We start from the raw sequence: 25,966 nt of genomic DNA on the forward strand, positions 1-25,966 counted from the left end.
TAATTATGCCTCGTTGACTCGTCGCAGTTATACGACAGATATGTTATCCGTGTGGTTTCAAGTAACCATGACGTAAAAGTAATAATGTTAACAACATTCGTGCGGATATGTAATCCGCTCTTATGGATTTAAATGAAAATACATTACTAGGAGATGCATTTGCGACCCCCCCGGGGCAATCGAGCTCGCTCGGTCACGAGGTACTCTTGCAAAAGAATATCGCGTCATATTTGTATTTCAAGTCATTCGGATATTCGATAGGATTGTGCATATATTTTCCATTAACTGCGCTCTTTATTTTTCATTTCGTAAAGTTATACTTACATATAATTTTATCGACCTCCCAAAACGTCTCGGCGAATCTTTTACGCAAATTTCACGCGCCGATTTAATATGAGCTCCCATCGTGCGCTCGCGCCATTCAAAGGATAATGAAAGCATCGTATTTTTCAAGCGAATAACCGCAAGAGATTTCGCCACGTTCTCCCTACGGATTTAACCAAATCGGCCGATCCGGACTTTCGCGCGATCATCGTGCTTTAGCTGTAAGCGCGCGAGGTGCCCTATTAAAGCTCGGCGTTTTTTCGCCACTTTTCGGCGAACGATGCAGCTCGCCGCGCGTTGCGACGGGACGTCATTAATTATAACATTTAAATTGCAAATCGCCCACTAAAATATGTCGAATCCCCGGCGTACGCCCCCCCTTCCCCCGGCCGTCCACACTTTATGTCTCGCGTTCACATACGCGCGCGCGTCTGCCCGATCTATGATGCAGATATATTTTATATGCGACACCGTACGCTTGCAGCATACATGCGCACCGTATGCATGTGACAGAAGTCGTATGTGTATATATATATATATATATACATGCATTTGTATGTGGATGGGTGTGCGGCGCATACATGCATGCATATATATGCAACGTACGTGTCATATGCAGTCGCCGCATGGTATGCCGAGAGGGGATTTTTCATGCAAATTCGCTTATAAAATCGATGTTAATTCTTATAAAACGATTATCGTGACCATCTATGTGACAATAATATTAACTAAACTGCGGATGCCGGGCCATATGCGGAACTCCTGTTGACCGCTTCCGGTAATGCTTGAAAAGTTAACGTGCTCTTTCGCCATGATCTGTCCATAATCCATCAGCGAGGATCATCGGTGCAGATAATCGGCAATTTAATCGTCATGTGTATCTCTCCCAAAAAAAAAAAAAAAAAAAAAAAAAAAAAAACCTACGTAATGCGACACGTAAAATGATCTCGACTCGATTATTTTAGCCATTTACCTGTCCTGATCTGACCGTGTGTTATCATTTATGTCAAATCAAAATGTGTACATATCTATTTATCATATACATGACAAATCTATGCACAACTATTATGAATGTATGTACATACGAATGTAGATGAATGCGCATATGCACGCCTGCGCCGTCCCTCATCAAGATTTGCATTTGTGCATCGGCAAGACTCTAAAGTGCTTCGTGTTTATAAATACATAGATATATATGCATACGCGGAAGAGCCTCTCTCCATCTTTTCATCCAATCTAAGTCACGCGGAGCACATTTTGCAGGTGCATTAACGAAGTCGCGCGACAAGAGCATCGCATCTCGTTCGGTGGGAAAAAAAAAAAAAAAAAAATGGAAACGCGTCCCTTCTTTTTTTTTTTCTATCCAATTACACACGCATTTTAAAATCGAGATCTTAAAAAATCGCGCACGCGTCCGGTACCGCTTACCGGGTGGTCACACGGATATGTGCGCGAACACACGTGGACCCCGCGTCTGTGACATCTTCAAGCGGGACGAAACTTTCGCCGCCGGCAAGTCCATTAGAAGCGCACGGACGATTTAGCAGGGGTAGAGCGGTGACGGCGGCTTGCGCTTTTCTGGGGTCGGCTTTTAGGTCCGGCAATTTGATGCTCGTTGCTTGTCATGCTAATATGCTCAGCTTTATATCGTCGCCGAGTTTTTCCCGGTGGCGTTGATACATGTTTTCGGTACGCGTCGTTGAGCACCGCGGAAAAATACCGTCGCTCTGTCATCATTAAAATTACGTCGTTGCGACGAGATGAATTACTCAAGAGTGATTTTTTAAGTGACGACACGCAAAAACATGCCCGCTGTTATTTTTCTCTCTCTCTCTCTCTCTCTCTCTCTCGCTCTCTCTTTTCCCCGTACCATTATAAATAATCTCGTACGCGAGTCTTTTTTATGGAAATACCGCACGTGGCGCATCGCCCAGCTGTTGGTTGAAGTAACGATTTTCCATAATATCGCGGATACTTCGATCCTATCGTGTGCAATTTTATGCATTCCATCACTACGAATTACGCGGTAATTCGAAAATATAATTTGCATGACATTTGCGTAAGAGAACCGGTATACTTGCCTATCATCTTTGAGCCTAATGGCTATTCGAGATGAATGATATTACATGAGTAGGAATGGTGCTTAAGTACGAGGATATACTTAAGCTATGATATTACAGGTGTAGATCAATAGATATGAATGGACGTTTTTCTAAGCGTGTTTCTGTGTTAAACGGAATGTATTTAGCTTCTGTACCGTCTAATTAGAATTGCCATTAACAAACAAATCATGTAGAGGAGAGTTAGTACGCAAATAATAATATAATAATGACACATAATAACAACGGCTTTTAATATCACGGGTTCATGGCATCTGCAATCTTGGGTGTTGCGCAGTACTAATTTGATGAAAATGCGGCTGTGCAGCCGCCCGCCGCCGGCTTTTTAATTGCGCTTTATACACCGTAAAAAAAAATATACGCGCGCCCTATACAGTCATCACGGCTTTATGACGCATATATATATAATTCCCAAGAATGTATATGATTTCCGGATTTCACGTTATTATATCGCGGTTGATATCGCACGCGGTGCGATTAATGGAAGTACTACGGCGGCTGCAACGCCGCTGGCAAATCCTCATTTACGATCGGTTAAATATTCCGGTGCAATTTGCATCGTTAAAGATGTGTAAGGCATTTTACTTGAATTGAGATGCAGCAGCATAAGAAAAGCGACGCGGAATTTCCATGTTCAATATAGTATTTAAAAAGTTATACAAATTACTCGCGTCAAACTATGTTTAATTTTTTAATATAATGTATTTTATTTCGTACTTGATAAATATAAAATAGATAAAATTTAAAACAAATTTTTTTACAGTGTTTTTGTGAGAATGTTTGTTAACGTTTTTAGAGTGTAATAAATTTTCTCATATGTATTAAATGTATATTTAACGTTACATGCAATTAATAAATAAATACGAATTCTAGGAAAATGAATTTTCGCACAACATCCGCGCCGAAATATAGACAAGATGATAATTCGCAAGAGTGAAATATTAAGTGAGAAACACCATACATGTAAAGTGGGTAAATGGGAAAGTTTGCGCGGCTTTTTCACGGCACAGAAGAGGCTGAATGCCCTGGTACTGCACCACTATCCTTGAGTTAACGGAGCGTTTCCCCAAAGACCCATGTTTACAATATACATTTTTATGGGCCGATTCTTTTATGGTTCTTAATCTTAACGCGCTTAAACAGGAAAAGTTCGGAAATTGCGGTCTTTGTAGACTTCCAAGTGAGTCTTTGCCTCGATTTTTATCCCTCGCTAACATAAAAATCGAAACTAAACCTAAAAAACAGCGTTTTTGGCTTTCTTGATCTTTCTATGAATCTGTGTGAATCAATAAATTAAGCGTATCATCGAAATAGAGCGATAAAATCTAGTTAGGCGTAAATTGGTTTAAGGGTTTTACTGTAAAGGTAATTTTCCAGAATAGTTTTGGAGAACGTTTGTTCCAGCAGTAACGATATACGAATGATCACCTATACGATGAATACAATTGCATTGTTCTCGATTTTGCAATATTCTGCACTCAATAATTTGATTATCAATCTATAAACAGAGAACTCGATAATTTTACTTTATTCGATAAAAAAAATTTTTTTTAAAACAAAAGTCAGACGAAATATATAATTTGTTATAACATATTCTGACCTCGATTTGAAAAAAATTCTGTTTTCTTTTTTTAGGAATATAATTTCTTTACTCGAGATATTTTTAATGAAGCATAATAATTAATGTCAAGAAAATTCAAAATTTATGAAAAAATTGTGGCCTTTAATTGAATTTTTGCCAAGGTAAAATTGTTTTAAGGATTATTCCGTAAATATCATTCTATTTATAGAACCTGCATAGACAAATACGTTTGAAACAAAAAGTACAAATTAAATCTTTATCTCAGTAATTACTTTATACCACTTTTGTGTTATCTAATTAAATTTCAGAAATAGTTTCCACTCCTTTTTCTGATTTCGATCTTTGTTCCACTATTCGCCATCGTTTTTCTCTTCGTGATACAATTCTTATTAACGCGAGCGCGCAAAAGACGCATTATGCACGGAATCGTGTACAAGGTGGGCTTCCACAAAGATGTTGCGCGGTAGCGAAGGAATACGGGGAAGTTATTTGTGTAATTTACGGCTATAGTGGCTCTCTCGACGGATGACTGCTGCGAGGTCGCAAGCGCTGGCCTTCTTCTATTTCAAAGTGCACATCTTCAAGTTGTTGTTATGAGAATACGAAAAGCGTCTGGCAAACATCTATGGAATGATATACAGTATCGTTCTGTAAAAAGGCGCGAATAAATTAGTAAAGATCGGTAAACATAATTCAAGATATGTTCATCTACCAAAAATTATAAATATATCGGTTAAATCTAATCGAAAAATCTCTTTCTTCTTTAAATAAAATTATAGAAAAAGAATTATGTACACACAGTAAAAAATAAAATGTTAATTTTAACATTTTTTGCATGTCCCAGAAAATCCACGCTAAATTAAGTTAAGTTAAAATAATTTATTTGTTGTGCGTTACACTTATTGACAAATTAGAAATGTTAAGTAATTGACACAAACTTTACATTTATTTTTGTTATTGTGACTTTAAAAATGTGATGTAAAAATAACATACAAATTAATTAAAAACTACATAAAAGAGTAGTTTCAATAACTTGTAAGAAATGTTGATAGAACATTTTAAAGTTGCATGATTACTCGCAAATTTATTTTAACTTTTCTTAGAATGTTAAACTGATTTTGAAACATGTTGAGTGTTTGAAATAATTGTTAATGATGTATTAAAAGCGCTCAAAATAACATACCATTTCTAAAAGACATACTTATACACAAAGTATTAAGTTATGAAATTAACATAAATGTTATAAAAATAATAACACATCAGCTGTATGTTAACTTTACATCAAAGTAGTAATCAAAACGTGGTAACACAAGAAAATTTTAACATATGGACGTACAATTTTTTTAATTTACAATTGTCTACGCATTGAAGAATACGATATACATTTTTCCATGCACGAAACGTCGCGTAATCTCGTAAATGTGACGAGCGTTCTATAGACTTAATTGCTGTACCCTTCTTATTAATTCACGAGGTAGCGGCAACTTGGCTTGTCGGATTCCGGAGTAGAGCAGCATGAGGCGTACCGCGTACTGTTCCTTCGTCTTTTTGTCACGAGCATCCAGTTTTTAGACGTATCGTAACGACGACATTAGTATCGCGTGCAACAGCTCGTGCAGCTTTTAACGGAGCCGAATGTTCGCGAAAAGCAGCGAGCCGACAAGATTGCGGGCGTGCACTTTGAAATATCAGAAATGTAAATTAATGCGCCAAACATTACATTGCTCTTTGGTATTATATTACTTTAAATGGCATTATTAAAACGCGAAATCATCATTTGATCTTTTATATGTACTGGGATTATGAATAGAAAAATTTAGTCGGTGAATATGTTTTGCGTAAACCTATTAGCCAGTATCAGTTTATTAACTAAAACTTCTGTTACGTTATAGCGTAATATATGGATAGTAAAGTGTATTTATATTAATCTTTTTTGCAATTTTTAACGAACAACTGAAACATAACGTGTGTAAAAAGCACTCAAAATTGCGAGCAAAAGCGGTGCGCTATAGATTAATAATGCTTTCCTCGATCCCAATCGCCCACGATTTATCGGATGTACCTGCGGGACACACATTTCCGACGCGTCGCTAATACATTGCGGAACATCATCGATAGCTCTGATATCACAAACATTAAGTATTCAAAGAGACACAATTTTATTTTTGATACCGCTAACAATTGATCTATGGCATGGATTTCCTGTCGCTGTATTGTCGCTACTCGCAGCTCACGAATATTTCATCGGAATATTGTATGAACTGGAAGTCAAAATATCATGAGTTTTTTTTGCAACATCATTATCTAAAAGATGGATTATTTCTACACCCAAGAAAAAATGGTTATAATATGGTCAAATATAAACACATATAATTAGATATAAAAAGATCTGAGAACATATGTTTTATATAATCACATATAATAATATTCGAAAAATGGCGCGACATGATCTTATATGACCACATCTTTATATAATCATATTTGGTTAAATCTAATTATATATGAAAACAGATCTAGTCAAATATGATTATATAAAAATAAGATCATATCACGCCAAATTTCAGATATTATTATATATGATCAAATCACATCGCGTCAAAATTCTGATTTAATTATATGTATATGGACAAATTATATTACATATGGTCAGATTGCGCCAAATTTCGGATTTAATTATATATAATTGTATATAATCATAATATGTTCATTTTTTTCTCGGGTAGATATTAGTACTTAAAAAAAACATTTTTCTTTCTACAAATGATAATAATTACGAGTATTACAAAAGTTTTAAAAATTTGATAAGTTATCGCATAAATTTTAAGTTGGAAAATTTGAAATGAGAGAAAGATAGGAGCTAATTGTGATTGCTAACAAATTTAAAAAATTAAAAAATATATATTATATGTAAAAAATCTCATTTATAACTATCGTTGCACTTTTTTTTTTTATCCCATCCATGTATAAACGCGAGCTAACTTTATTCGCACGTAAAATTTATTACACTTTTGCGATTAATATCCTTAATATCTTGTAATCGAAACGGATCTCTCTAAAACCCGAGATCTTCGCAAGCGAGTCGAGCGGAAAATGTTCATGCGAAAATCTCTTAATACAAACGCGGATCATGAAGTGTACACCGTGGAGGATTCAACCCTCGAGTTCGGGATCCTATTGACTTATGGCGCTTTCGGTTTGTCGATCCGTCAAGAGGGTGGGAGAGAGAGAGAGAGAGAGAGAGAGAGAGAGCGCATGGTCTCTGTTTAATAAACAAACCCCAGTTTGATTTGCATTGCGCGCAGTCACGCTTCGGTCGCGGTGCGAATTTCAACACGACAAGCTACTCGGTGGCCACCTGAGTAACGTGAGATACCTGAACAATGACGCTGCCCTGGAACGCGTAATGTGCGCCGGAATAGAAAGGGCTTTTAAGGGGCATTCCTGCCGCGCCTGCATCGCGTCGTTGCGTTGCCATCGTCGCGCGCGATTCCAACGGTTCGAGCACCGCTGTCGAATGACAGTGTATCTCCGATGTCAAAGCATACCCGGTCGTCGTTATACAACGTGATCAATCCCGGCAAGCCAGTCGCCGTCGCTTGTTCTCTGTACTTGTAACTTGTACTGTCTTCCTTCCTAAAAGCCGCGCGACTCGAGCGACGAATGCAATATTGTGGCCTCGCTGTCGAGACACTCGAGATAAAATACCACGCTTTCGCAATTTTTTTTTTCTTGGTCGTGCACTTCTAGAGGATTCTTACATTTTTTCTTTCTAACGTGTATCGCGTGACCGTCGGTTTACTAACACCTGCATTTAATTACCTATGCAATTTAAAAGATTCAGCAGTATACGTGTCTTTAAATCATGCATTTATATAACATACACTTATGTACGAAGTGTTTTCAATTTTTGAATAGTAATATACATTATCGTATATTTGTATATAAAAATTTATTATTTATTATGTGTTGAAAGTAAAAATAAAAATACTTGCTAGAAATTTTAAAGAAACAGCATAAAAATTAGCTAATTTATATTTTTTTTCTATACGCCTACACGATGTACTTATTCTATTTTACATATAACAGTAATATAATTTTTATAGTGGTTGCCTCTTTTATATATCATGCAAAATTACTTTGTTTAATTCGATGAAGCATCAATGTCATTGTCGATTTTATTATATCGGAGGACAAACATCGCATCTCTCGTGTCACTTTTCGCTTTATCATTCGTCCACGCTCACAAGTGTCTCTTTGCATTAGTCGATGGAACAAATGCGAAAACGAGATGCCGTTTCATGCAGTTCGAGCCCCAGTGTGACGCGACTCAGCTACGTTGACCGGATGATCAGCAAGTGGAAGCGGACGAGCACGCGTCCGGCCTGAATGAAATCGGAGGCGGACTTGTGAGCGAACGAATGTTTATTTGAAATAGGATAGCCGCGAACGATTGCGCGCTCCTGATTTCGAAATCCGAGCGAGGTGATCCGTGCATTGAACCTCACACGAGTAGCCAGCGAAAAATTTGCGTCCACTGTTTGCGGTTCGGGTGTATCGTTCGGTGACAACAATTGGCTTTGTGCGATACGAGAAAATAAGTGGCGAATCGGGATGTGTGGAATCCAATAATGAAAGCAATACCCGTTTCGAAACGCGAGGACTGATACGTATTAGTGTAAAGTTCTTGACCTTTTTTCTCGATATCAAGTATTTATCGATTAAAAGCAAAAAAAAATAATTAAAATTTTTTTTTTAAATTCAATGGACAGTCATATATATTTTAAAAATATTTCCAAGCGTATCGTTAAATTAGAAGATTAAATGCACAGAGTTTTTTTATTTCCTTACAATCTTATAAAAATATGAAATGTAATGATATTCTGATATTCCTAGAATTAAAGACGACACACGCCAAGGAGATAAACGAGAAGTGCGATGTCTGTGCAGTAAAACGCTATCCGACCTACAACCTCTTATCTTGCAACCTTATCCTCGCCTCTTACTGTCAACTGCACCACCTTTGAAATCTTATCCGCCGCTATGTACAACCTTCTCAGAATTTATATTAAACAACCGACCTACCCATTATTGGTTTATTCGTGCGTTGTAAGGCAAAGTAGCATCCGGCGAATCTCGTAAGCGTTTAAGAAGAGCATGCACAACAATCTCTCTTCACAACTCTTCACGAACGTAATTCGCTTATACGCAATATGAACCTAGGATTCTCAACAAGTTGGCACCTTTTAGAAAGAAAATTGAATTTATTAGATTTATTAGAATTTATTTGATAACTGTGAGATGATTAAGAATATTTATTGTTAAATATATCTAGATTTGAAAATAATTTTTAATAAATTTCAAATGCATATTTTAATAAATATTTTTAATAAATATCAAAAATGCATATTTTAATCGTTATTCAGGCAATTTGAGAAATTAAACTCATAAAATATTATATTTTTAAACTATGTGGATAAAAATATTTAGAGTAGTTTTTTTTTCACAGCTTATAATAATCAGCACAATAAAATTATTTATAACAATTGATATCTTTTTTCTGTGTAGATTGCTCTGCGACCGAATTCATATGCAGAAGCGGACAGTGCATCGACAGTAACAGATACTGCGATGGCGTACACGATTGTTACGACGGATCGGATGAACATAATTGCCGTAAGTATTGTTTCCATGTTCGAAAAATAATTGCTCATATTCATCTTATATAGTTTTTTGCATGCTTTGAGCTTCTACTGGTAATGTCGTGTATTGGTACATTGTGGGTGTAGTTTTAATAGGGTTTTTTTATCCTACTTATAATAATTGAAATTTCTTAAACAACTTACTATAATTACACTTTTAAATATATTTTTATAATTTAAACGACACATGTTCTCTGCCAGAACAAATGTTAAATATGACGAATGTCCTTTTTAAAACACAAACTCGGGAAATGCATGAAAAAGGTTAATTACAGGTAGAAATAAAATGTATGTGAAACTGGCAAAAAATGCTAAAAAAAATCATCGGACAAAGTGAAACGCAGCCTGAATTTGGTGGTCTCAGTTTTGTCCCGAGCCATTTTTTTATTCATCTATCAACTCTAGAACTATTGAAAACAAAATTTCAACAATTAATAAATTTTCACAAAGTGAGACGCCAGTTTCACGCACACAGAAATAAATTTCATACAAAGATCTCTTTCGGCACTCACACATGTTATCAACGAAACTTATGATAAAAATGTCATGCGGAATCGTCACTAATATATATATATTACAATATATATGTATACTGACATACGTCCCCGCACGTATACTAGCATTATTTATCGCCGGCTAACATTGCACGTCAGCTCCGCATGCAATTGTGCCGGGACTAATCGCGAATGGGTCTCGACGTATTACGACGAACTCAATAATTATAATAGCTATGACAATAACAATAGCGTGCTCGGGAAAAAAAGTATGAGGATCGTGATGTGGATAGTGGTGCTGCTGTTGCTAGTAGGGGTAGCAATGATAGTAGTGGTGATAGTGATGGTGACGGTGGCGTTCTTCGGTCTTGCATTTAAGGCCATTGCACTCGTGTGGCATCGACATTTGTTTTCCTTTTTCTTTTAACTCCATTTTTGCCAACCTGTTTTCCTAATCACATTAATTTCCGTTGTCTTTTGCGAAGGCACACTTCATAGCCAATCCTCCGTGTTCAATCACGTATATCACTAATTACACCTGGTTTTGCTACGATTTAATTTAGTTTTTTTTTTTTTAAGTGTGGGATATGAAAAGAATTTACAGCCGAGGATATATAAATTGTGAACATTGAAAACGAAATTTCGAAATATTAATATCAAAAATTAAAGCATTTAAACATCGTATGATTATATGATTATTTTATATTTCTAATTCTTAGAATTGATTATAAGTCATTCTTAAGAAAAAAACCTTTATATCCGCTCATATTATTGTATAATGCATGATTACAAAATACAAATATTCGGGTTTGTATGTATTATTTTGTAATTTATGTACAAATGTTACAAATATTAACGTTATAATCACAATTTCATACGGTGATAGTCCATTAGTGGAAATAACCGTAATGTAGAACAATACATTCAGTGACGCGTACTGTGTTTACGCAATTATTACAACGTTTACATGTTTATTCTACGAAACTAATGACAGTAATTAATCTCAACAGCACGAACGCATATCAATAGACTCGACTACCGATCGAATTCTTATTCATCCTTTCGCGTAACTCATTGTACACCTCATTAGCGGCGTTAATGCCTTCAGAACCGCGAGAGAGATATAAAAAAAAAGAGAAAAGAATATATAGAGAAAAATGGAACACGTTCCGTCCCCCGCTGAAAATCCGTGATGGCCCCTTGTCGAACAAGATTTACTCGCGTTTATTAATCCGCCCTAATAACCGGCCGCAATTTTAATCCGACGTTAATCTCCACGGGCCGTTGACGTTGAACGTCGGTCCGGCCCTTCCGTCATGCTTTGCCCCAGAATTTCGCATTTTCACCGTTTTAATCCAATTTTGATTCGTGACAAGAGCATTACGCCCGCCAAACTTCCCCGAAAAACGGTCCGCCGCGAATCATGCCAGACCATTCACGAGAGAATCATCATTCTCGCTAAATCCTTGCGGGAGATTATATTTGTTTCTTGTTGTCGAGATGTTATGTAACTTGTCATTAAGCGGATAATATATTTTACAGCTTTTGCGAATCTAAAGTTTTAATGATTCTAATAAAATTACACTATTACACAAGATATTATATACATTATTTATTGTCACAATGAAAATTACACATTTATATTACATCATAATTATCTCGATAAATTTGAAATTAAAGTTTAAAATTAATATTTTTTAATTAAATCGTTAATTTCTCAAATGCATATTCTCGCATCAGGCACACACACACATATCTCTTTCTTACCCGGATATTTACGCGAGAGAATATTGCCGCGGGCACTGAGTGAACGGATTATTGAACTCGCGACTCGTTTGCAATTCAATCGTCAAATGGGCGAGGCTTCAGGGCAAACCTTGAACCTAAGATGATGTCAGAAATCGCAGAATCTCCCGCTCTCTATACCATTTTATCAAGCGACTCACGACTCCATGTCTCATTCCTGCTTGGAGTCACCAGTGATGATGTAATCTATTGATTTTTTTTTTAACCAATCAGAATAAAAAAGTAGATTTTTTTATGCTCAAAATTACAACAGAATTATTAATTTTATCTTATTAATTTTCTTATTGCAAAATATTCATAAAGAAATTTTTGACAATTGATAGCTGTCACTTTTGATTCGACAACAATTAAGTGGAATACAATCGAAATTTTCATATTGTCCTACGATTCGGTTGCACGATAAGAATTATTTATTTCGCATCGTGGTTTAAACGCTGATAAAGTGCCATTTCATTTTTCTGTCATTTTTTAATTATGATTTTTATTGCTCTCTATTTTTTAAATAACCAATTAATTTTTTTATGCGGCCAGAATTCAGATCGCGATGAATATTTCTGTAGGTGAGACCAAATGCAAACGATCGTGCAAAATATCATACGTAACAAATGGTACATCAAATACTTATTTAAGTATACTCTTGTTTCCTTTTTTTCTTTCTAAGATTTTATCAAACTAGATGACAAGCTAAATTCAAGCTAAGTGACAATTTAGTTTCAAATGAGTGCTGACATTTTTCTCGCTTACATTTATAAAACGCTTTTTTTTATTTATAAAATAAAATGCTTTTTTCATTTTATTTTAATCACTGTTCTTATGACAACTTATCTATTTATATCTACGTCTGCATTTCGTCTCTTCATACAATAATAATCATCGACATGGATTAAATGTAAAGCAACTGTTGGACATCACGCAATGTCCTTTTGCGACGATTAGATTCTTTCAGGTTCTTTTTCTCTCGTAAACTAATTGCTGCCGTAAATTAGAGTACGGCGGAAGGTACGACACGATTGACCGTAACTCCTCATTCATTTATAATCTCTTCCATGAAATTTTCAAGTGCGTGCTAATTAATGGCCTAGCACTTAACGCGTCTCGCTCGGCCACTAATTAATTCTTCTAGAAGCTTCTTTTATACTATCTGACGTTATCGTGCTATACTTCTACATTGAAATTATATCCTTCAATTATATCCTTGGGATTAGCTTATTCTGGTATTAGGTCTGTTTTCTTTGACTGCACTTTCTTTCTTCGAAACAAGCGTATTTAATTTTTGAAGGGAAAAAATAAGAAAAATATTACATTAAACTAAAAAATATTATAACAAACTTTAAACGCAGCTAAAGTAAAACAGACCTTTTTAAACGAAATTTTTAATGTTTATATTGCTTACTCACTTTTTATTTGCTTCCCGAAGAATCTAATGTTATAAATCTCTATTGTTTCCTTGAATATCGTTCTTCAACATCTGCCAGGAATGCAGCTTAATTTTACTTGTCGAAAAATCGTTAATCATTGTCGGCAATCATTGTGCTTTCTCCGTCGTTTATGTCTCTCTGTGTTACATCCATTCGTCAGTTTATGTCTAATCCTCGTCAGCACAGTAAACGTCATTCTCAGCTGTGTTTGTACGTGTCATCTCTCGAATTGACCCGCGTCAGTCGCGGGTCATCGTGCCGTTCTCGGCGACATAAATTTTCCCAAATTAGCCTGAATGCAATTCTTACAGCCTGCAAGGAAGACCAATTCGAATGCGCGCCTGGTTATTGCGTGTCCTTATCACGACGCTGTGACGGATACACGGACTGTATTGGTGAAAGGGATGAACAAAATTGTCACAACATGAGTACGAATTACATATCACTATTTATTTCAACGAACTGCGAAACGCCATACTCTCGCGAAGCATGTAAATCAATTACTTTGGTGGAATAATGTAGTCGCGCATGCGTGCACTCAATGGCCTTTTAATAAGGATAAGAACTTGTTTGACTTGTTGATTTACTTAAAAAAAAAAATAATATGGCTTTTTTTTTGCATTTACATTTATATCTGGATATCAAACTGCATGTACATACATTATAGACAAACACGATAAAACGACGACATTCCGATGTATCGTATCTACTATAGACAGATATAATCGCTGTGAGATTCCAATGTCAATAGTTATGGAAACACGAAATATGATTGTAAAGTTTAAACGTTTATTTTTTGTCATAAACTTTACGACAAAAAATTGAATTTGATCAAATTTGGAGAGATTTCTAGTATTCTCGTATTTGTATAATTCGCATCGCAATGTATACACGCATATTAGATACTATAACGTTTCGCAACACGTATACACACACATACGCACATCTTGGCAGCGAGAGGTAGATAGGTGGGTATAAATTTTATTTCATTTTTGGACAATATGTTGAAAGACTACAGCACGCGCGAATTTTCACTCTACAACTTGTACGGTGTCTGACAGCATAAGGTCTGACATGAGCCTCTCGCATTTTTAACTCATTAGGAAGTACCACACGTGATATAATTTACGCCGGTTACATGGTAAAGTTATGGAGAAACTCGGAGCAGGTATTTGCACTTACAATAACGTGACGGCGATTCTTGCGCTTAATTATTCATGGATACGTAGTAGCGCGCATATATAGCCGCGAATTTACTCTCCGCGAGAGACACAGTCTCCGACGCGAACAGTTAACAGCGTTAACAGCAGGGTAATTGTTATCCAACTGTTACGAATATATTAATTTCAGTTTAGATACCCATGAGAAAAACACACGCGTTTTCTGGTATTACGATCAGATATTTAAAACTGGGCCACGATATAAAATATGAACATAACATGAAAATAATCGAAGCTTGACTTGAACAGAAAAATATTAATAAGATTTTAAAATATATATATATATATATATATATATATAAATAATTTTCAAATTTAACTTTATAGTTTAAATTGTATAAAATTTGGCAAAATGTATTTAGGGAATATAAATTATTGTTTCGAACTTCTCGTAAAGCTATAGGCTCTAATGATATATTTTAACATATAATATTTTAGTGATGCGATAAATAGTCAAAGTCACTAAAATGTCAAGCAGAGTAACGCGTATATATATATTTACGCGTACATATATATTTACTGTAGGTCAAGTGGATTTTGGCAAACAGTTTTTAATTAACTAAAAAACGGGCTATCGAATATTTTCCACCGTGACCTATATGCAATTGATATCATATAAATTGAATAATACTTCAGTAACTGATTCAAATTGCGACACTAATCAAAAAAGCTTCGAATTAATAGCTCTTCGTTACTGTTTTGGACACAAAATAAAAACTTTTAACTAAATCAAGATATATTGCTGCAAAAGTCACCATAAGAATATTTATTCCGCGTATATTTTTTTATCGGTTTATCCACTTTTCTATTCCTTTCTTTCTCTTTTTCTTCTCTTTTCTCTTATTTATATATAGATTTTTATTTTTTTTATCTTTTTTAAATAGCACGGTGCCGAGCGGGTGAGTTTGAGTGCGCCAGCGGTTCGTGTGTCAGCAAAAGCGCAAGATGTGACGGACGAAACGATTGTCTCGATCATTCTGACGAGTATAATTGCACTGGTATATTATTTTCTTTTTTTAATATATTGAGTTTAATTTATTTTATATTTTGATATATATGTTTAATTTTTACATTTTTATTAAGTTCCGAGTAACTCGTTTCTAGAAATAACATTATTTTCAGGAATCAGAAATTTCCTATTTAAAGAAAATTACATTTTTGCTCATCTTTCAAGTATAATTATTATTATCTCATAATAAAATTATGAATATTACTTGTTATCATTAATTTTTTTTCAAGTGTCTAATTAAATATCCATTGATCATTTTGTAAAATCTACGAAAGTAATATTCTCTCTTTCTTTATTACTTTATATTATTGTTTTCAGTGACCACCTGTAGCGGGGATCAATTCCGTTGTCTGGACGGTATCTGCTTAAGTATCGATAAACGCTGCAACGGAATCCCTGACTGTCGCAATGGCGAAGACGAGCATCAATGCGGTAAGCTAACTTGTTTTCTCTCTCTCTTTGAAACATATACTTACTTACTCGATCGATTCTTACATCGTAAGAATATAATAGAATGTACCAACGAGATTTCGATGAGGCGGATTTCAAGAGAGTCCAAGTTATCCCTATATTATTTCCAATTGTCTTGTCGCTAATTGTTGACAACATAAATTATTATATGTTGCGACAAGTTTACAACCAATTGTGAGATCAATAATCAATTTTACACACACAACGATAATTCTTCCGCAATGGTACTAGCAATAAACTTGCACCGATGCTCTTTGTTAAGTGTCGGTTACCCAACGCGATTATTTACGAGCGATCGAGAGGGGCGCTTGAGCTTAAACGAGCGTCAAACGCGCCTGCAAAGTTTACCAACAAGATTGCAGGCACTCTTTAATAAGTCTCGCGGATAAATTTAATAATGATCTCATTCAAACTCGAAAATCGTATGCACATTATAAAAGTAACGTCATAAAAAAAAATGGTGCATTAATATCCTTTTCAAGAGACAATGCCTTTTTCTTTTCTAATATACTTCCGTTCTAATATAATATCTCGTCGCAAATGAAAAATTTTTCACTGCGTTTTTGCAGCGGCGAAATTTGCGAATAGAACTCCATATATTTACCATTGCACGTAATTATGCGTCCGGCGAGCAATTCAAAAACTCCAACGTTGGTTACGCCATTGCACCCTGTAATGCGAATACGTAAACTTAATTTCGTCCAACACGCTTCGCGTGACTTTCGATTTACGATTTTCCACGCTGACCGAACTTTACGTCCAGCGTGTAACCTCGAAAATAACGTCTTTTCCTGAAATAGTTTAGCCAATGTTGTTGCCGCCTTACCTAATCCCGGTTTCATTGCGATCTAAACTGGAACGCGTACGATCGTGCGTGAAGAAGCCAACGCATCATCGAATTTCATGCATTCCAATAATGCATTCAGATCCGTTACATAATTTATCATTAATTCTTGAACGCGTTTAAGTTTGATTAATCGATTTTTGCGCAAAGTAACTCCAACGTCCTTAGAATCAAAGACATCAATTCTTATTGTCAATTGAAGATAGATTAATCGTGAAGATGAAATATCTCCTAGTTTATAATATTTCGTTGTGTATTAACAAACCTTCGATTGGGGGAGAACAGATTGTTATCTCTGTTCGTAAACTTTCTATATATTTTTTTCCTTCGTTATATATACTAATCTCAGCAAAAGCAACTCAGCTCAAAACATTTCACCAGGTAAAGGTGCGAACATCCGTTTCTATCGTCCAAGTGATATCCGTATACGCTACTATATACTGCAAATTAGGAGCGTTAATTGCGTGTATTATTCATATATATATATATATATATATATAAATATGCTATTATCTCGGTAGAATCGTTTACCGTTTTTATTCAGTTTGTCTTGGACGGTAGATTCGGAATAATAAAGGGCTTGTGCTTGTAAGCCGCAAGCGGCTTGCTGGAGAATCACGAACGATCTTGAGGATGCGGGTGGGCTGACATGCGTCAGTGGGCAATGCATCTTTAAATGCGCATGAGTGTGGTGTATGGAGCAGGTTGCGGAGATGCCGAGTTCCGCTGTACGGACGGCCGCTGCATCGGTTACGAGTTACAGTGCAACGGGGTGAACGAGTGTCCTGACGGCTCCGATGAGAGGGACTGTGGTAATTATGTCATTCCACCAAATCCCAAATCGCACCCTCTTTCTCTTACATGCGCGATTACATTACACGATACAGACCTACATTACACATGCGTATCTAATTACATCATAATCAGGTGCGTGCACGATACCTTGAAGTTACGAATTATATTTAGACGTCATATGATAACACTTGTCATTTACAGAATATTCCGTCGTGAAATTTTAATGACAAATTTTCCAATTAATTTAAACGCCTTTAAAGAAAACAACAGAAAATAATATAGAGTTGCATATATAATACAAAAGACTTTGTTTACATTTTCGATTATCAATCATAAAAGAAATATGACTTAGAAAATATTTGGATTAGAATTTTAGAAATAATTAAAGAAAAATTTTAGTTGCGTTTTGTAGCCATTAAAAATTAGACAGATTTTGATTTCGTCTCAGTACTTTATTATTATAGTTTAAATAAAAGTCCGATATTCTTTCTAAAAGTGATTCGAATGACAAACTCATTATCTATCAATTGCGCTGACTTTTAAATGTAGCTTTTAAGAATTCCGCCTAACATTTTCGTCACATACTCGCATTATTCCGTGATGATGTCTTTTTAATCTATACTTATCATGAAATCATGCATCGTCGTAGAAAAGTATCCATGGCGACACTACTATAATGCCAAAAAGTTTGCCACGATTGCATGGAACTTGTGGATTTTCTATGAGCGAGAACCTATAGAACGCCGAAGGAATATGAATATGAAACCCGAAAAGGCGGAAAGTGTCTATCAACTCACCATCAAGCCAACCGTGATCGGTAACACGATCTTGGAAGCGTTTCCGGAAGAAGTTCAACAACAGAGATTCCCAAACTCTATGCTTCAGAATTTCTCGGCACACTCGGCAAGAATTGCGCCCAAATCGAAAAATAACGAGGACAACTTGTCGTCGCAGCACGAGTCGAACAACATAAAATTTAATCGATTTCGCACACCTGACATGAAGAATTGTAATGACGATATCAAAGTTCATCATTTAAATATTAATCATTCTTTGTCGCAATTGACAGAGTTTCAAACTTTCAATCCTAAGTTTTTAAAATTGTCGGATAATCTTATAAGATCATTGTTAAGATTAAAACATGACAACATTTTATTAAAAGACGTTCGCTTAAAATCTACTAATAATCAAAATAGAACGCGAAAAGTTAAAAATCAAAGTAATCTCGATTATAAACCAAGACAATCTAATGTATTCAATTCAAACCCAATAGTCAATTCTTTATTTAGTTCCAAAAAGGACAGATATGCTACGGAAAAAAACATTTTTAATATGCAAAACTGGAATGTTAAAGTAAAAAATAGTACTTTTTCAAAAAATAAAGAAAAATATTGGAATGACATGATTAACGTGACAGAATCGAAAGAAAAACAAGAACAAAAGAAAGAAGTTAAAAAATTGAAAATATCGGTAAATATATCAAATACAGATAATATTATTTTCAATAACATAAAAAAACTGCATCGTTTTGAAGACACTATTTTAAACGGTACAAAAAATCATGTCGTTACTTCACAGATTACACAAATTAACGATTGGATTTACAAGTTTATTACTGAGATCATACTACCGGCATTTCGACTAAATAATGCGACAGCTGCTTCGATTCCAAATAAGACAGCTTACATGACAATTTCTGGAATGGTGATGGTGGCAAACGACACTGATGTTAATCAAAATTTAAATATGATAGATGTCAATCGCACACAATTTAAGAAAACAATTCCTGCAACGATGAACACGATGAAAAACATTGACGAGAAGATGGAACAATTGTTATATGAAGCTAACAATGAGTCTTCAAATGTAAAATTACATCGGTATTTTCCAAATATTAATCAAACCTTCATAAACGTTGACAGTATTGAGAAAATATCAATAAATTCTTCGACTTCAAATCATAACTCGATTCAACAAAATCGCCATCGAGGTAAGAAAAAGTATAGCATGAGCAAAATGCGCAAGCAATCAAATGGCATTTTCGAAAAATTCTACAGAAATAACGAAAACTCGACGGAAAGCAACGATAAGATTGATTCTGGATTGATAAACTCCAACGGAACGTCGGAATCTGTAGACGATTGCGCGTACTCGATATCAAAGGACTCGCAGGAGTCCAAGGAAATTCTGGAAGCAGGATTAAAGGATGATTTCGAAGCTCTGTTAAACTGGCCGAAGGCGTCGATAAGGGCTCCAGATACCGTCAGGGGAAATAAAAACGAGTCGGAAAAAAAAGAAACCGAAAAACACAGCAAACACAAGTGCAAAAATCATCATAATGATCATGAAAACAGATCCAAGAAGGGGGAAAAAAATCACGACGCGAAGCGCAAGAAGAAACCTAGCTCAACCGCTGCTTGGATGGTCGACGAGACGACGAGTGTCGATTATAGCAACGATTATAGCTCAGAGCGGAGAAAGACTATGTCTTCTCATAATGATCCAGGATATGACAATGCTGACGGTAATCGGAATACGAGCACTGGCAAGAACGACTGGCACCTCACTGATGAAATTACAACGGAATCTCTTAAGATGGAATCCTCTAGCGTTGATGAATCCGTCACAAAACACCTCACAAAAGACAACACTAAAGAAGGACTTCAGTCAGAAGGAAGAAGAACGAATACGAATCTTATCATCGATGATACTACATTTCCTTCATCAGCAGCGTTTAAAGGAAAAAAATTTAAAAAATGTAAAATACGGATTAAAACAACTACGGAGAACAGGTGGCACGCTAAAAAAATAGATAACGAAGAAGAAAAAGAAGAATTGATTAATTGCGAAGATGTTACATCATTTCCTGCCACAAGCGAAGATAAAACTGAAATAGACAATTACAGTGTTTTTACTAACGATGATTATTTTCTCGCGCATAAAAAAATATCTACTTCAATCAGCGCTACCTCATTTTCAACAAACATTTTTGATTTTAAAAATAATGACAAATCGAATAAGGTAGAAAAAAGTACATCGTATGATACGATTATGAATCAGAAAAGTAAATACAGAAATAACACGGCAGAAAAATCGATTTTGGATAAAAAAAGTGATAAAAATAACGAAAGAACACGCGAATGGTTTTGGAGTAAGGAAAGTACTACACATCGTATAACAAGAAGTACTACGCACGATGCAAATTCGAATTTCGATAGTGAAGGGGAAGAAGATTCAACAGAGAGGTCAATGTCTATCGAAGACAACGAAATCGATAACAGCATCGTGACATCAATTGAGGATTACGGGGAGGCCGATAATTGCAACAAGAATCAGCATGCGTGCGACAAATACACGTGCATCGAGGAGGATCAAGTTTGTGACGGTATCGTAGATTGTATTAACACCAGCGACGAAATTGACTGCGGTGACATATATATGAAGAGATGGGAGGTGCACCAGAGAGTCAACGAACAGCCGGGGAAGTTTGACCTTCTGTCACAGAATTCTATCGAGGACACGTCGCTTGATGGATGCAGCCGTTATGAGCATCCTTGCGACGGTACGTGCATAAATGCATTGAACGTTTGCGACGACAAGAGAGACTGCCTGGACGGTACTGACGAGGAGGGCTGCGAGAGCTTGGAAGGTACATCCTATGTAGAAAATAATGTCTCCCGGGATGATCTCAATCTGCTCTTCGTCTCTGCTGTAAAAAGTTTCTCGCCTGAGCGAAACAAGAATGCGAGGTCACGTGAATTTTACGCAAACGTGACATCATTTCGGAACGACTTGTGATCTTTGCTGTACAGAAAATGGCTTTGAAGATGTCAGAATGGCTAAAACGTGGACGTCTTTGGGAAACTACCGAGATCTCTATCGTGGGAAACATCTAAGAGACTTCCGGGTGCTTCGTTTTCTATATGTACTTTTAATAGGAGACTGCAGATGTTAAAAATCTACGTCGTCTATTATGTGTAAACGCAGCTTTACATTGTGTCGTCCATCTTTGCTGTAAAAATATTGCCTTCTATGGAGAGAAAAAAAAACGGCCGATGTAAAGAAAACTCAGAAACGGCGAGTTTTAGAATGCGGTGATCAAACATGATTATTTTACTTCTTATTAGATGATTAGTTTATCCCCAATTCTTTTTAGACTTATTAGACTTATCGACATTCAAGAAGGTTTTTCAATTGATTACATAGGAACCAATACCATCAATGACTGCGTCAATTATTTTGCATATTTTTTTATGTATTTAATCGCGATTAAAATCATCTCATTTCAAAGTCAACTCCATTTTTCATCTCACCATGAATACACATACATACTCATTCTCTTGTTCTTCACAAAAATACAGAATACATTCACTTTTCTGTCATAAATCACGGAGAGAGAAATTTTAATGACACTGTACCGAATAACTTTTATTACCGATGAATTTATACATATCCAAACACTGTATATAATCCACGAATACGTTGAAGTAAGAGAGAAGGTAAAGGAATGGAGACTGCCTACTTTGAAATATTTTTATTTATAAAAATGTATGGCATTAATAAAGGGAATATAGAAAACATATATATGATAATACATTGAATAAAACATTTGATTTTTATTTTAACATTTTATTATTCAAAAGTATAGAAGAAAAGTATATTATTGTCTTGTATTCCTGCCTTCTCTTGTAATCGAAAGCTAACCACTTATGAAGAGCTTTTTCACGATGCTTTATATGTTAGATAAGCTTCAAAAGAGAATCTTGTAAAAAAGATCTCTTGATCGCAGAATCGCGCGTTTTACCAGAAACGCTTTTTATGTACAGATTCTCTATCATGCCTAAAACTGCTTTAAATGTGTCTTCGTATGTCCATAGCTTGTACATACATAATCTCAACCTCGAATTCGTTTGTCCCAGTCGCTCGTAAAAAAATTATTTTATATTTTTATTTTAAATTATTTCTCTTCAATTTTTTTGCTAATTATATCTAACTAAAATAAGTATAGTAATTACAATTTTAATATGACAGTGATATATAATATATTGACTGCCATTTCAAGTTATGCAAAAATTATTTTTTACGTTTGTTTAATATATTCATTACATGTAAATCAAATTGTATGACAAGTATTGTTGATTTTTTATTTCCAAATTTAAATTCGTGAAAATAAAATTAATATTACGGCGACTGAATGACAGAATGATGCGAGCGTTGATGAAGAGGGTCTTGTTTTTGCCGGTGGCACCCTGTAGGTTTGGCCCCGTGCCCTCTTATGGACTTCACCTGTGGAGACGGCTCTTGCATACCGAAGAACTCGGTCTGCGACGGATTCGACGACTGCCCTAGGGCAGAAGACGAGCTTTATTGTGGTACATAATCATGAATACCTTTCATGCTATCTGGTATGGAAGATAAAGAGAGAGAGAGAGAGAGAGAGAGAGATTGAATAAAAAAAAAAAAAAAAAAGAAAATGAGGTGGTGAGAGAGCAAAAAAGAAGAGAGAATATGTGAGATGCGTGTATCTGTGTGGGGATGATTCGTGGCGTGATGTCAACCAATGTTATTTTGACGTTTAACACAACTTGCTTTAAAAAAAATTTTTTGGAGTGAAATACAATATTTTTGTAACATTTTATCAGTATTGTTACGCCATTCGAACAATAACAAGTGACGCGTAGACTTTTAACAACAAACGCATAGAAATTGGTTTCGAATAATTGGTACGAATTATTTATTCGTGCACTGGTCTGGTATTCGATTTGTATTGACAGTACAATTAAATTATTTAATGAAACACTATGAATGTACATGCATTATTATATATACAAATGAATGCATTCTAATAAATTTATACTAATGCAGTTTTCTTAAAATAATTTTTTGATAATGAATAATGCTTTGAACAGAATAGAATAATAATAGAATAATATTGTATTATTTTCATATACAATAATTATATTGATATTTGTATAATCTTATTAAATTATATAATCCCAGATTTATTCATAAAAAAAATGATAAAATTATATATAAGTCGAATGCAAGAGTGTAAAAGTTGCGAGAGTCATCTTATTCTTTCTCTCTTTCTTTACACCATTTTTTTTAAATTTCTGCTTTGCTTGCACTGACATGTACAACGCTCTTGTCATTGAATTAATCGCTAATTATTTTACCTGGATTTTACTCTAGATCCAATAACTTTCGCATTAGTTAGACATTAATTAAATTATAAAAATGCTTAATCTAAAATCTGGATCCAATCTGGATGTTAACATAATCAGGATTGACGATTTTAATCGCAGATCTGCAACTCAAATATCCGAATGATAAAGCCATTTTAATTTATAAATTAATTTTTACACACACAGCATTTGTCATTTAAGAGGTGTTTGATTTTGTCCATTATAAGAGCATTATAACCATTAATAACAAAATATAATTAAATTATCTAATTAAAGATATAAATAAATATAAATATAAACTACGAATATAATATCTCTGCGTTTAAAATCTCATATATTTCTCTGTTATATATAATTATGTAAATAACTTTATTATTATCCTAACGCATTCCTAATCCTTTGAACTTTTCTCTTTGTTCAAAATATAAATAAACTACAAAGAGCATAAAGTTGTACATACGCAGTATGTATAATGAATATAACTTTTTCAATTAATTTACAATGTAATTTAATTACTATTATTATGAATTAATTTAATCATTACAATATATTAAACATAATAGTTGAATATGTTTACATTCAATATAATCCATTTGTGAATGATTTGTTATTTATTCGGACGGCTCTTTGTATCAAATTTCACTGTGAAAATATTATTTTCGCACAAATATTATTTTCGTATACGTATCGAATATGCATGGAAACAACGATTCTTTCCACGACGTTTGATTCTAAATACCAGAATCGGCTAACAAACGATCTCGTAATGACGGATTATTATACACATTTATGGGGGGCTAAATAATCGTGTATCCTCCCACAAAAGTGTAGTCGATCCCCACGTGAAGGAAAGCTATACTTATCGTCACGACACATTTTCCGCGTCGCGTGCACGCGACATCGCAATCCGCATTAACCAATATAGCGAGCTATTTTTCACGAGCATTTTATCCAACTCATTAATGAAGATTCATGTTTTATAAATATAATCTTAAAATATGACTTCCAATGCTTCCTCCATATCAATTGTAACTGATATTCTCGTTGCCCCAGAAGTAGCTTTTCGCTTTCGTGATGTGATAACAACCACATAAGCTATTAATTAAAAAATGTCTAGAAATGAAAATAAAATCCGCACGTTACTATCGTGTCGGAAACGTTTTGCTCTGAAAAAGTTAAAAGTGTGCGCGTGGCTTTCAGCTTCATTCATATATGTATGTACATATACTTACTATATATACATATATATATATATACATATATACATATATTGTATATATACATATATATGCACCAGAATCATTGTATGTGTAAAAATGTATGTGTTCTTTGCGCATATGTTCGCTGAACAAAACAAAATACAGAGCGGGAATGCACGCCTAACCAGTTCAAATGCGCCACCGGGAACAAGTGCATCGAGGATGTCTACAGGTGCGACGGCCATCCGGATTGTCCAGATCACAGCGACGAGGACTGCCCTCCATCCGCTAACGACACTACACACACCACTTCGCCTACCACCAGTACGCTCCTTTTTCAGTGTGTCCGTTGCTTCATTCATGATACATTCACGCAATTTTCGTCTAAATTGTCCCGCTAATGCAGAGTACGGCTGGAAATCAATTGCTCTGTCGCGTTTAATCTCTATATTTTCTTAAGTAAACGTTCTTCATTAATTCTTTTATATCGACTAATCACACAGTTAAAATTGAATCGTGTCTATATTTTTGAAAATGTATAAATCATTTCTTACGATAATTTATAACTCTATTAAGCGCGCGACGTTTCATTTAAATGCAATTGGTCTCGGCTACTTATACATTTCTATAGAAAAGATTTTTAAAAATATCGTTGAGCCGGTATTATAAGAAAAATTCTTGCCTTTGTTCGGTGTTCACGACGTTTACTTTCGGCCAGAGATCCTCTTAAGGAACTCTTATTTACGTGGGACAAGTGGATTTACCTGCTCGCGCGGATACACATTAGACGATGGTTGCAT

The 25,966-nt window shown here is 35.1% G+C and overlaps 1 protein-coding gene across 21 annotated transcripts in view; it reads left to right on the forward strand.

Moving 5' to 3' along the window:
• The window catches only part of Trol (terribly reduced optic lobes), a 141,812-nt gene that overhangs the window by 86,463 nt on the left and 29,383 nt on the right, over positions 1 to 25,966 (forward strand). For 12 of the 21 annotated variants that reach the window (XM_072902470.1, XM_072902472.1, XM_072902471.1 and 9 more), the window contains 7 exons: positions 9,592 to 9,699; positions 13,755 to 13,871; positions 15,548 to 15,661; positions 15,991 to 16,104; positions 17,692 to 17,799; positions 23,038 to 23,154; positions 25,332 to 25,490. In XM_072902470.1, the coding sequence (XP_072758571.1) occupies positions 9,592 to 9,699; positions 13,755 to 13,871; positions 15,548 to 15,661; positions 15,991 to 16,104; positions 17,692 to 17,799; positions 23,038 to 23,154; positions 25,332 to 25,490 (837 nt within the window). The remainder of the gene's footprint in view (positions 1 to 9,591; positions 9,700 to 13,754; positions 13,872 to 15,547; positions 15,662 to 15,990; positions 16,105 to 17,691; positions 17,800 to 23,037; positions 23,155 to 25,331; positions 25,491 to 25,966) is intronic. The other 9 variants (XM_072902473.1, XM_072902491.1, XM_072902479.1 and 6 more) reach the window with 7 other exon arrangements.

The sequence above is a fragment of the Anoplolepis gracilipes genome, chromosome 11, assembly GCF_047496725.1.
Source record: "Anoplolepis gracilipes chromosome 11, ASM4749672v1, whole genome shotgun sequence".
Lineage (NCBI taxonomy): Eukaryota > Metazoa > Arthropoda > Insecta > Hymenoptera > Formicidae > Anoplolepis > Anoplolepis gracilipes.